The sequence below is a fragment of the Anser anser genome (assembly GCF_964211835.1).
Source record: "Anser anser genome assembly, chromosome: 10".
Lineage (NCBI taxonomy): Eukaryota > Metazoa > Chordata > Aves > Anseriformes > Anatidae > Anser > Anser anser.
In genome coordinates, this window is record NC_139730.1 from 1452428 (window position 1) to 1465498 (window position 13071).

The 13071-nt window shown below is 62.2% G+C and overlaps 1 protein-coding gene across 1 annotated transcript; it reads right to left on the minus strand.

The window, feature by feature from the left end:
* Positions 1–1100: 1100 nt before the first annotated feature.
* LOC310904769 (NADPH oxidase 5-like) lies at positions 1101–11113 on the minus strand. The gene is made up of 16 exons (XM_083849942.1): positions 9930–11113; positions 9419–9569; positions 8161–8371; positions 7334–7568; positions 7068–7221; positions 5768–5943; positions 5457–5639; positions 4790–4922; positions 4492–4619; positions 3311–3787; positions 2594–2638; positions 2241–2365; positions 1944–2019; positions 1735–1834; positions 1477–1643; positions 1101–1376 (listed from the first exon to the last, which is right to left on the minus strand). The coding sequence occupies exons 1-16, from the start codon at positions 10047–10049 to the stop codon at positions 1245–1247; spliced, it is 2613 nt and encodes an 870-aa protein (XP_083706068.1). The 5' UTR covers positions 10050–11113; the 3' UTR covers positions 1101–1244.
* Positions 11114–13071: the final 1958 nt, after the last annotated feature.

The following is a 13071-nucleotide window of genomic DNA, read 5'->3' on the forward strand; positions in this document are numbered from 1 at the left end:
CAGGAAGGGATGTGGTTACCCTGATCCCCTCTACAAGCGTGATTTGGACGTGGCAATGGGCTAAAGGCAGACACGGAGCTCGGCAGTGGCGGCGCGGGTGCGAGCCAAGCACTCGCACATGGCCTTGGCTTCCAGGGCCGCTGCTGGCGAGGCTGGCAGAGTGACGGTGCTGAGCCACGGTGCTGAGCCACGGCCCTGTGCACGGCCCTGGGGACGCCTTGGGGAAGGGAAAAGCTTCTCCCACCTCGCACGGCCGGTGCCTCCCGTGGGTGCCGCGGGGACGTCCTGCTGACGGGCAGGACGAGGGGCACCAGACTGCCAAACCTGCGCCGCCCCAAAGCCAGGGCTGGGGGTGGGATGGATGGGCTCTGGCGTGGGGCTGGGGCACTGAATCCGGGCCAAAACACCCCCAAAAGGCAGGAGAGAGGGAGCTGTCCCCACGGGTGGCGTTGCCATAGGACGAGTCTTTCGCCTAAATTACTATATATTCATTTTTTAACTCGGACGCATCAGCACATCGCGCAGGCGGGCCGTAAAAGCGCAGACGTGCCGGGGGACACTCGGGTTGGTGTCTGGAGGCGCAGCGGGGCCCCGTGGGCAGCGCTGCTGGGCCCTCGCCAGCCCCCGGCCACGTTCGGTGCTGGGGGGCGGGGGGTTTGGAAGTGACCCCACCCGCACTGGGCACCCCTCAAATCGCTCCTTTTCCACCCAAAAAGGGCACCAAGAGGCAAAGCCCGGCGCGTGCTGCGGGCGGGGGGCGGTGGGTGCTGAGCCCTCCCCCGGACCCTGCGCTGCCTCCAGGCCCGGGGGGGGGCCGGGGGGGGGCCCGGGGACGAGCTGTGCGGTTGGCGAGGCTGCAGTGCCCTCCTGTGGGCACCGCTCCTCCGGCGCGCCCTGCCGCCCCGAACCGGGCTCCTCCATCCCCAAAACGCTCCGGGACACGGGTCCCTACCCCCCCCCCCCCCAAAAAAAAAAAAAAAAAAACCACCGAGGTGCTGCGGGGCACCCCCCTCCACCCACAGGGCTGCAGGGCCCCGTCCCCTCCACCCCAAATCCCCGTGCCCCAGCCCCTCTGTCCCTCGTCCTGTCCATGTCACCCGTCCTGTCCATGTCCCCCGTCCGTCCCACCCATGTCACCCGTCCGTCCCACCCTCCCGGCTCCCTGGGGGGCTGCAGGGCGGCAGGTCCCGGGGGGGGGGACGCGGATGTCCCGCGTGGCACCGGGTGCCCCCAGCACCCCCGCGTCAGAAGTTTTCCTTGAAGAAGCGGAAGCCGAAGCGCTCGCAGTGCGCCTTGACGACCTTGGCCAACGCCGGCGAGCCGCAGAAGAAGACCTGCACCTTGCCTTTCCTCTCCTCGGCCACCTTGCGAAACACCTAGCGCGAGGGAAGGAGGAGCAGGGGAAGGTGTCAGGATCCGTGCCGGCTTCGGTGCCCGCTGCCCGGCACGAAGCGGCCGCCCCCAGCCAGCCCTCGCCTTGCTCCAGTCGGGGCGGCCGGGCTGCGTCCTGGTGCGCAGCCCCGTGATGGAGTCCTTGTGCTCCTTGGCGGCCAGCAGGTCCAGGGCCAGCTGCAGCCCCACGGCCCTCACGTCGCTCTTGCCGAGGGCGGCCGTCAAGTAGAGGTGCAGCTCCAGGAACCGCCCTGCGCCTCGCAGGGGAACCGGGGCTCGGGGACGGTGCCGAGCGCCCCGGGAAGAGGGGGCTGCAGCGGTGCCCCCCCGCCTCCCGCTCACCTCCCGGCTCCTGCTCAGCCTGCTCCAGCTCCAGCTTCGCCAGCAGGCTGACGAACCACTCGAAGTGCTTCTGGTCCCGGTTTATCCAGATGAAGTCGACCTGGAAGGACGCAGACCCCGCTTTGGGGCTCGCCGGCGGCACAGGGGCCGACTGCAGCCCCCATGCCCGGTGCCAACCCTCCTCCCGCGTGCCCCCAGCCCGCTCCCACCTTCCTGAGCGCCATGTCCTCGTCCCGCAGGGTCTCACACTGTTTATAGTCGTGGCTCTGCTTTCTCAGGCGGTACCTGCACGGGTGGCACAGCCCTGCAGCCCCCCCGGCATCCCTCGCACCCCACAAAGAGCACAGAGACCCCAAGCACCCCACCCCACAGCCCCATAGCAGGTGCCCAGCCTGAACCCCCCAGGGTGAAGGTTAGCACCGAAGGGGGACCCAGTTCTGGGTCCTGTGCCCACGGTTTGGGAGGGAGGAACCCAACCCAGCCCGAGCTCCCGGCACAGCACCGACCTGTGCATGATGCTCTGCAGGATGGAGGCGAAGGGGGTGATGCCGATGCCGGCGCCGATGAGCACGGCGTGCTCCGAGGTGAAGATCCTGCGCGTTGGGGTCCCGTAGGGGCCGTCGATGTAGCACTGGGAGAGAAAAGAGGCCGGGCGTGCGGAAACCCAGGGAGCCCACGAGCACTAAATCGGGGGCACGAAGCCCCCGTCAGCGTGGGTGCACGCTCAGCCCCAGGCAGGACCCTCCCTGCAGGGGGGGCACGCACTTGAGGTGCTGGGCACATGCATGGGGTCCCCGCCACATGTCCCGAGCACATCTCTGCTCGCCCAGAGCCGCAGACGGGCCGGGACATCCCTCACCTTGATGCTGCAGAGCCGACGGCTCTCGCCTGGCCCCGTGGAAACCTGCGGGTACAGAGCACGGCGTCACCGGCGGGCCGGCGACCATCCCCTCCTGCCTGCTCCCAGAGCCCTGCGCTACATCAGCTGGACTCCTCGGCTTGCTTTTGGGGTTTTCCCCTCCCAGCTTGGTGGGTTAGGTGAGCTCTGCTTTACTGGGGCTGTGCACATCGCTCCCAGGGCCCGCGGGAGCCCCCCAACACCACCCGCAGCCCCCGGGCTGGAGGTTTGCAGAGGCCTGGAAAGGGCGCTCCGGGGCCCACCAGATGGGTGTGAGACATTATCCAGATCCCAATCTCTCTGAATGTTGCTTAAAAATGCAATTATCCAAATCCCCCCCCAAAAGGCAGGGAGCGAGCGACAGGTTTACAGTGGTGGCGATCGCCCTGGTGGCAGGAGGGGAGGTGGGGAACCCGCTCTCGGACAGATAACAGCCCAGCAGCAACAGGGAGAGAAACTCATTAAAATTGGTGCATATAAATTCGTTATCTGTAATGCCTGTTCCTCCAGCTGTGACAGAATCAATATCCTGAGAGCTTTTCATATCGGGTGATAAAAGCTGCTGAACGTGGCTCCCAGCGCCACGGCGTTCGCACGATTTATTTCCCACTTGGGGGCGGGGAGAAGTTTCCCTCTCAAGAACAGCCTTGCAAGAAGTTTCGGCCGATTTCAGAAGGAAATGGGGTTGTCTCCCTTTTCTCCGGGTTGCTCCTCCTGTCTGTTGGGAAGCGCCTCGGCTGCGGGGCCCGGCAGGGACGAGCCAGGGCGCAGCGGGGGCAGCACCGAATGCACGGGGTGCCGCGTGCCCGGTGCCCCCGGGCGTGGGGCGATGGGGGACAAACGGAGGGGACGCGGCCCCTGCAGCTTTTCTCGCTCAGCATCGCCAGGGTCGGGCCGAACCCCGAAGCCAGCGGGGCTGTGAGCGCCAGGTGACAGCGAGGGTCCCCTGCTCTGCCCCTCGGGGGCATCGGGGGGCTCGGACGTGTTGGTGAGGGCGGGGATGGTGCTTACCTCCTCTGGCGATGGGTCCTCGTCCGTCCTCCCCTGGGGGGCAGCGGGTGCCCCGGGGGCTCTGTACGATGTCAGCTCAACGGCTTCGTCCCCAGTGGTGGCCACGGAGCCCCCCGATGAGCCAGACCTGGTGCAGAGACGTGTCTGCGAGGCAACGGCGAGGGGAAAGGGAAAGGGAAAGGGAAAGGGAAAGGGAAAAAAGAGAAAAGAGAAAAGAGAAAGGAGAAAGGAGAAAGGAGAAAAGAGAAAAGAGAAAAGAGAAAAGAGAAAAGAGAAAAGAGAAAAGAGAAAAGAGAAAAGAGAAAAGAGAAAAGAGAAAAGAGAAAAAAAAGAAAAAGGAAAAAGGAAAAAGAAAAGGGAAAGGGAAAGGGAAAGGGAAAGGGAAAGGGAAAGGGAAAGGGAAAGGGAAAGGGAAAGGGAAAGGGAAAGGGAAAGGGAAAGGGAAAGGGAAAGGGAAAGGGAAAGGGAAAGGAAAAGGAAAAGGAAAAGGAAAAGGAAAAGGAAAAGGAAAAGGAAAAGGAAAAGGAAAAGGAAAAAGAAGAAAAGAAAGAAGAAAGAAGAAGAAAGAAGAAAAAAAGAAAAAAGAAAAGAAAAAAGAAAAAGAAGAAAAAAGAAAGAAAGAAAAGAAAAAAGAAAAAAGAAAAAGAAAAAGAAGAAAAAAAAGAAAAAAGAAAAAGGAAAAAAGAAAAAAGAAAAAAAGGAAAAGGCATCCCTGGCTGTGATGCCCTGGGCACCAGGTGCTCAGCCTGCTGTGCCTGGGGGCCGCACCAGGTGCGGGGCTGTGCGGAGGCAGGACCTTGGGCTCTAACCGGCATTTCTGCGGGAAGCAGAGCCCCGTCCTCACCAACCTGCGCCCGCCGCCACCACCTCGCCTCTCTGAGGTTCCCGCTGAGCTGCGGCGCCTCGGGGTGCCTGAAGTACTCGTGCAGCCGGCTGGTCCACTGCCCCCGCGCCCGTACGTGCAGCCAGATGGTGTCTGCGGCACGGCAGCACCCGCTGGCACACGGGCACGACCGCGCGGCACCGCGCACCGCCACCTCCGCGCGCCGGCACCGGCGGGGGGTCACCAACCGGCCGGTGGGCGCAGGACGTCCCCGCGGTGCCAAACGAGCACCCCGACGGGGGACTGAGCACCCCTGGGCCCACCTCGCTGCTCGGGGGCGCTGCTGATGGTGAAGGGGTGCCACTCGTAGGCGGCGATGGCCGGGACGTTCAGGTAGACGTAGTCCCCGGGCCTGAAGCGGAACGAGCGCGGCCGCTGGACCACGAGGTGCGTCACCTGCGGCGCGGGGAGCAGAAAGCTGTCAGGCCTGGAAATCAGCTGCCCGGCGTTATCCCCCAGGCAAAGGCTTGGCAATTATTCGCCAAATAATTTTTTTTAAAAAAGGTTGAATATGAAGAAATTGCTTTCACCTTTTGCCACAAACACTCGCTAATGCGGCGTGGATTCCTGAACACTACCAAGTAACCCCAAAAGACATTTCCATACAAACCAAGGACCTATTTTCCATATAAAATCTGAGGATTTCACCCGGCCCTGCTGAAGGCAGAAGAGGAGCAGCGCTGTGCACGCAGGGAGGGGACACGGGGCGCTGTCCTTCCCATGCATGTCTGGAAGAGCACGGCCCCTCCAAACGCATCGGACACATCGCCCCCTTCATCTTTTATCCCCCCCTCTCCCTTCTGCATCAAACGACCGCAGTCATTGCTTGCACCCTGCGTGTCCCCGGGCTGTGAAGCACCCCACGGGTATCTCAGGTATCTCCCCCAGCAGCAGCAGCAGCAGTGGAGGGGCCGGGGGGGGGCCGCAGACCTTGGAGGGCAGCAGGTTGACCTCCACGATGCGCAGCCCCACGGCACGGGACGTGGCCAGGCCCACCGCCTTCTCCAGCACGAAGAGGCCCCCGGGCACCACGAACCACTTCCAGAAATTGGGGGCGTGCAGGACGAGCAGGGCCCAGACGGAGACATAGGAGAGGTGGCTCCAGTAGAAGACCTGCAGGCAGGGCGCCGGGGTCACCGGTGCCGGGGGGGGGATGACACCAGGTAGGGGGGACCCCGGCCTGGTCCCCCCCCGTGCCACGTGTGGGAGCATTTTGGGGTTTCCCCACGCAGGGCACACACCTCGAAGTGCCCGCCACGGCGGACGCAGGGGCTGGAGAAGGCGAGCATGGCGGCCAGCAGCCCCTGCAGCGCCAGCCCGGTCTGCGAGGCCGTGCCGCCGAGCCCCCCGCCGTCGGGACGCGGCCTCAGGAGGAACTCGGCGAGGGCACGGTGCCCGTCCTGCTGCGCCAGCCTGCCTGCGACACGGGGCTGGGACGGGGGCACGGGGCACCCGCGCACCCGAGCCCAACAGCGACCGGGACACGAGGGTGGCTTCGTGCTAAGGCACAGCCCCGTGGGTTTGCTCGGGAATTTTTTTAACGTCGCATTTCCCCTCGCCAGCCCCTGCTCTCTGCAATGGCACCGCGAGGGACTGAAGGGAGCCGAGGTGCCCAAGCCCCGTGGGCAAGGGCGAGTTCTGGCGCCGTGGCGTTGCGCCCGCAGAGTAAAACCCTGACTCTGAGCCCTTCCTGCTAATTTTTCCAGGCAGGCTGCAATTAATCACCGAGGGTCGGCCGTGGGACTCGTACGGGGCTGGGCACCGCCGAGCTCAGAGCGGAGAGCGCAGCCCCAAAAATCTGGCCCTGGGAGCGGGGAGGGATGGGGGGATGGATGCGGGGAGGGGTGGGGGGATGGATGCGGGGAGGGGTGGGGGGATGGATGCGGGGAGGGGTGGGGGGATGGATGCGGGGATGGATGCGGGGAGGGATGGGGGGATGGATGCGGGGATGGATGCGGGGAGGGATGGGGGGATGGATGCGGGGAGGGGTGGGGGGATGGATGCGGGGATGGATGCGGGGAGGGATGGGGGGATGGATGCGGGGATGGATGCGGGGAGGGGTGCGGGGAGGGGTGCGGGGAGGGATCCGGCCCCGCTCCGGCGCTGCCCGGCTGGGAGAGCCGCTAGAGGGAGGCAGCAGCCAGCGCACGGACACAGCTCCGGGGGGCCTGCATGGGCACCCCCCCCTCCCAGGCCTCGCACCCCTCCCTGGGGCGTAGGCACCCCCGGGGACGCGGGCAGACGCCTCTCCTTCCCCTGGGGAACACCAAAGCCATTCCCAACGCCGCCACCTGAGCAGGGCGCAGAGCCGGCAGGGGCAGGGCACCCCCGGCTCAGTTCTCTCAGGCTCTCCGCATCTGGGGCAGGGGTCCCCCCGTCCCGTGGCTTTTGGCAGGGCTGCGTGTCCCCCCCCCCCCCATTGTGCACGACACCCCCGCCCCGGCAGCAGCAGGCTCTGGGCTGGACGGGGAGCCCAGCGCAGGGCTAACGGGGCGCGATGCAGCAGGCTTCGCTGGATACGAGCCGGGAGCTGCGACTTACTGAGGTTGGCCACGTGTGCGCCCGTGTGGAGGGCGGCCAGCGCCAGCACCACGTAGCCCACGAGCTGGTGGAGCCCCACGCTCTGGTCCAGCGGCAGCACCTGGGCCACGGGGGTGGCGCGCAGCCAGGTCAGGCACCTCCGCAGCATCAGCACCTGCAGGGGGGTAGTTGGGGATGCCCGTGGCAGTGGGGGGGACAGCGGGGGCCCAGCCACCGGGTAGCATCACCCCACGACCCCGCGCCCCCACCCAGCACCCCGCGCTCACCGCGATGAAGGCGCAGTTGAAGTTCAGGCACTGCCCGCAGCCCCGGGCCACCGCCACCCAGCCGCCGAGGCCGGCGTGCCGCAGGGCGGCCAGGGCGAAGAGCAGGAGGTTGAGGCTGGCGTAGCCCCCCAGGAAGGCGAGCTGGCTGCCGTGGTTGTGCCAGTACGCCGCGGTCAGGCAGCGCGGCCGGCGGCTCCTCTCTGGGGGTGGCGGGGGCTTCAGCCAGCTCACAGCGCTGCGGGGAAAGGAGGCACCTTGCTCCTTGATGGGGAGCGGGGAGTGGGGGCAGCTCTGCGGCCAGGCCGGCCCCCAGCCCTTCATCTGAACCCTGCTCCCAGCTGGGCACCGGCCCCGTGCACATCCCTGCACCCAAATCCCTCACCCATCCTAGCACCGTCCTGGCACTGCTCCTGGCACCCAAGCCCTGCACCCATCCCAGCATCCATCCCAGAACCCACCCTGCATCCAAGCCCTGCACCCACCCTGCATCCAAGCCCTGCACCCATCCTGGCACCACCCCAGCACCCGTCCCAGGTAGGAGCAGCCCAGGCACGGCACCCTCCCACCCCCTTGCAGCGGTGAGCCCAGGCTCGGCTCTCTGCAGGCTCCTGGGCAGAGGGGACAGGCCCGGGATGCCCCCTGCAGCACTGCAGGGCTGGGGCTCTGCGGCGAGGCTGGGGTAACAGGCCTGAGTTGCTCCCGGTGCTGGCTGAGCACCTCAGGGGCTCAACCCCCACAGGAGCCTCACCGGGAGCGTAACCCCACGCTGGAGCAGGAGGAAAAAAGCTCCCACAAGGTGGGGGGGGGGGGGCGCAGCCCCGCGGTACCTGATGGTCAGGTTCTCCATCACCCCGGGGAAAGCCTCCAGCTCCGCCCGCAGCTCCTCGAAGGTGATGGAGCCGCTGCCGTCCTTGTCGGCGGCCTCGAAGAGCGCCAGGGCCAGGTCGTCCAGGCGCGGCGGCGGCAGCGACACGGCGCTCTCCCGCAGGCACGCCTGCAGCACCAGGCGCAGCTCGGCCGGGTCGATGGCGCCGCTGCCTGCGGGCACCCGGCGGGTTGAGAGCGGCCGCCCCCGGCGCCACATCGCCCAACGGCACCCCGGCTTTGCCCCCCTCCAGCTCTACTGCAGAAATCGCCTCCCTGCCTCGCCTGCGGGCTCCCCGGGGGAAGCTGCGCCAACTGGCCAGCAACGTGCCGTCGCTCCTGGGTCTGCTGGTTTCATTAAGTGCCCTCGCCGGCGGTCACCTGCGGCAGCAGGGTGCTCGGATGGCGAAGTCCAGCGGTGGGAACCGCTGCGGAGCTGCTGGGCTGGCAGCCAGCGTGATGGCAAATCAGGCAAAGGGCTCGGTTCGCTCTTAGCCAGCGCGTGTGCCCAGGCAGGTCACAGCGGGGGAAGCAGCCGGGTGAAGCCAAGAAGAGCTGGGCTTAAAATTGTTTTTAGCATTTCGGCGTGGAGCTGCGGGCACAGGGCCCAGGGGAGGCAGTACTCGGTGCCCGGGGGTCTCTGTGGGATCCCAGCGGCACGGCCACGGTGGGGGCAGTGAATGGCCTGAGCGTGGTGGGTTCTCTGACACCCGGCTCCAGCTTTGGGAGGGTGCTCCCAGCTGGGTCAGGCCGGCTCGCTCACAGATAAAAGGAATCGGCACAAATCCCAGCCTGAAACTCATTCCTATTCAGATGCTGCCACCTCTCGCTTGGCACCTCTCCATGGCCAAGGGTGAAAGCGTATTGAGGGACACCCTGACATGCGAGCCGGTTAATTGCTGTCTTTCAGGTGGATTTTTGATACTTTCATCGCAGGAAAAAGGCAGCAGCGTTATGCCAGTTACATGCTTACCTTTAATGAGGAGCCAGCTCCTGCTGCACAGACCCAGCTACCCTTTTTTCAAGTTGTGCTTGACCCAGGAGGGGACTGGACACCAGCACTAAATGCAGCGTGTGCGGCACAACCAGCACCATCTCCCACCACAGCTCCCAAAAAGCCGCAGCCCTGCCCGTGCCCGGATGCCCAAAGAGCCGCGCTGCTCTGCAAATCATAACAGTGTTCAGAAAATACGAAATAGTCTTTTTTTTTTATCATCTTACCATCTACGTCGTACACTCGGAAGAGGAACCTCAGCTTGTCCGTCTCGCTGCCGTGCACCAGCAGGCTCAGGGCGCTCAGCAGCTCCTCCAGGCTGATGGTCCCGCTGCCGTCCGAGTCGAAGAGCGCGAAGAGCCGCTCGGCGAAGAAGGACTGCGGGGAGGAGAAATGCTCTCGGGAAGCTGCGGGATGCTCTGCGTGGCCCGAGTCCTGGTGCTGCCAGCAGTGTGAATTGCCCAGCAAACGCTCAAAGTCACGGTGACGGACCGAAAGCAGGAGGGAGGGACGGAGGCTGCTTTTTGTGGGGGGCTGTGGGCACCGCAGCATCCCCGGGAGGGAGGAGGCTGAGATGTGGGGTGCTGGGGGGACACGTTTGCTGTTCCTGCTTGCTGCAAAGTACCTGGAGGTTTCTCTCTCCCCCTGTCTCACGCCACACCATGAGCTCTGCCGTCCTATTTTTATGCCTTTAAACTGAGTGGGGGTCTTCCTGCCTGGACGCAGAGGGACACTCACCTCCTTCACCTTGAGGGCCGCTTTGAACTCCTCCAAGTCGATTTGCCTGTCCGCGCCGGCGATGCTCTCGAACTGCTTCGCCACCCACCGCAGCCACGCCGCGTCCTCGCCCGCGCTCATGGCGCTGGGAGCCTGCAGGAGGAGCAGTGGGGACGGGGTGCTTTGGGAAACCTCCTCCCAAAAAGGCTTTTTTTTGTCGTTCTGGCCACGTTTCCACGGCCCACGGAAGGGCTCCCCACCGCCTCACCTGGTTTTAATTCACCGCGTCTCGCAGCTTTACGCTCACAGCCGGCTTTGTCACCAGGCCCGCGACTGCAGCCCGGCTGTTCCGGTGTGCAGGGTATTTAAACGCAGCCGATCACGGCTGGCGGATGCTCTCCTTTTGATTCCCTTTATCTTACACCCCTTGTGCCATCAAGCAGCCGAGCCTCGGGAGGCACGCACCCTGCCCAATCGCCCCTGCGCTTCGGTCCCCATTCACCGGCCGTCAGGAACACACGGGGAAGTGTCTCTCTCATACCGCCACCCTTATTCCTTCCTGAACAAATCCTACTTGTAAGGCAATAAACTGTGACTAAACTGGGGAGAAGGTTGCCATGGGAATGTCAGGAGCAGAGACCAGGTAGTAAAGCACTCGCGCTCCCCTCCTCCGGCTGCCGGGAGAGGGGCAGGGCCCAGCGGGCACGGAGGAAACAGGGAGGGGGCTTGGGGCAGGGAGCAGGGAATATTTAGAGCAAGGAGCAGGGAATATTTTGGGCAGGGAGCAGGGAATATTTTGGGCAGGAAGCCCCACGGCCCCGAGTCACCCTGACCCACCCTTCCATCACCATTCGGTGGCACGGGAGCGTGCACCCCACATGTTGGAGTTCGAAGAACAGGGAAAAATGCAGAGGAGCCAGCAGTCTGGAAAAACATACAGGGATCGGCGTCCACCCCAACAGGCCGAAATACATTTTGTTTGCTCCCAGGTTGGCCCCAGGCACTTCCCACTGCCTCCTCCTGCTCGGCTCACTGTGAGCGCGGGGCCGTGCCAGGCGCACGTCTGGGCTGATTTTGTTGTGAACGGATCCAGGACCTGGGAACTCCTTTTTGTTTGATATCATCCAAATGCTCAGCTCACCTCCAAGGTACCAAACCATCCCCAGATGCATCTCCCTGGGATGTGGCAGAACCATTCCTCACGTACATGCTTATTTCCTCAACCACGATAAAACTTTACTTTGCAATGACGCCCAACCACTACTCTGGTAAACAGATTTTAAATAGTGCACAAAAATATGTGTAAATATTTTAACCCAGCTAAGAGCTGACAAATAGGTGCTGTGAATACGGCATGCTACTGAGCTTCGCTGTGAGGTAGTGTCGTTTCAAGGAGGTTACTCTCCCGCTGTCCCAGGACGGCAGTATCTCCCCCACGCCGTGTATTTTGCCTGAACTTGCAGCATTCCCTGCTGGGACCCCAGCAGAAACCACGCGCAAGTTCTGAACCGAGCTGAAGCTGTCAATTCACAGCCCAGATAAATTCACTTTAAAACTACAGCAGTCCAAGGTCATGAAACTGTTTACTAGCAGCGGGTAGAGTAAAACATAAATCATCCGCAAGTACGTGCTGGGTCTTACGGACACAAGTCCCCCTTTATACCCAGAGTGCTTCCCCTGAACAAACCCACCGTGGGCACCTCAACTAGAAAAGACCTAACGTGCTAACGTGACACAATAATTTACGGTCAGGCTGCTACGAAAAGAACAGAATTTAACATAAAGAAGAAAACCTAACGTACCACGGTCAGACACCTGACATTGCACGGGGTGGGATGCTGGATTACCCGCTCCCCTTCAAGCCGGCAGATGTTCCAGCCCAAACCCGTTTTATTTCAGTTCTTCTATTGAACTCCTCATGTAAGTTCATGAAAATAAGCCCGACGAGTCAGTCCTTCCAGAAAAGCCCTTCCGTCCTCCCTGCCCGCAGAGGTTCCCCTCTCAGGCTCTCCAGGCAACCCTGAGCCCGAAGCCTTCGCAGCGCTGGGAGCTGCCCGCAGACGGGAGCCCAGCACCGCAAACACTCCGAGCGCAGCTCGGCGGGGGCTGCTTCCATTTCACTTCCTACCCCTTTAAGCTTCTTTCTAGTCAAACTATACACCCGCAAGACTTCACAGGACGGTGCCCCAAACCGTCTCCAAATTTGGCTGCTTTTTATCCTGGCATCCTTGTACTCAGTCATTTGGCTATGGGCACATCTCGCCCGGAAAACCCCCAGAAGCGCGGCCCAACAACCCCGCGTTACGTCTCCAGAAGTGAGAGCGTTGAGGGCTGCTCACCCCCGAAAGGCGTGCAGCTTTTGGAGCAGCGAGGGCAGCGCTGAGACGCGTCGTGCTGCCTGCTTGCGCTCGGTGGCGGGGGGCAGACGGCGCCCCACGGGACGGGGGCAGCGCTCGAGTCCCCGCGGCTCGGGGATGGAAGTCACGGCCCTGCCGGGCTCCTCGCAGCCAGGAGACAGCCGAGCGGCGAGCCACGACTTCGGTGCTTTTTTCATCGCGTGTATTAGCAGCTTAAGTTTTGCCTCTGTTTATTTTTCAGGAATCGGAATTTCTAAGCCAAGCCGGTTTTTACAAGACCCGGGTCGTGAGTTCAGACTGATGCTGGCAATTCCGGCAAATCCCCCCTTAAATTTTGGTGGCGTTTGGCTGAAAGTGTTCCAAACAAGTGGAGATGGAGGCAATGCACAAGGAGGAGTTTCGTGCGTTTTGCACAAGTAAAATTTGTCTTGCCCTGAATATACGCTGATCTATTTCAAATTTAATACAATGCACATGTACTTGATTACGGTATGAACTAAAGTTCAGCTTGGTGGCAGCTTTTGAAAGGAGGATGGAGATAATGCAATTTATCAGTTTACCTAAAACTCATCACTGAGTGCAGAAAGACAGTCAAAAAAGAAATAGAGGAAAGTGTCTTCCTACAAAAAAAAAACCACTATCATTTTATTAAATGAAAATAAGAAATTTCTGCATACACAAATAAACTGACCACAAATTTAAGTGCTAGATGTGAGAAATTAATATTCTTCAGCAGTCAGAGAATACTTTAGAGTTTTGTTTTTTTTTTTTTTAAAGAAAAAATACTATCCAAAAATTTCTGAGGA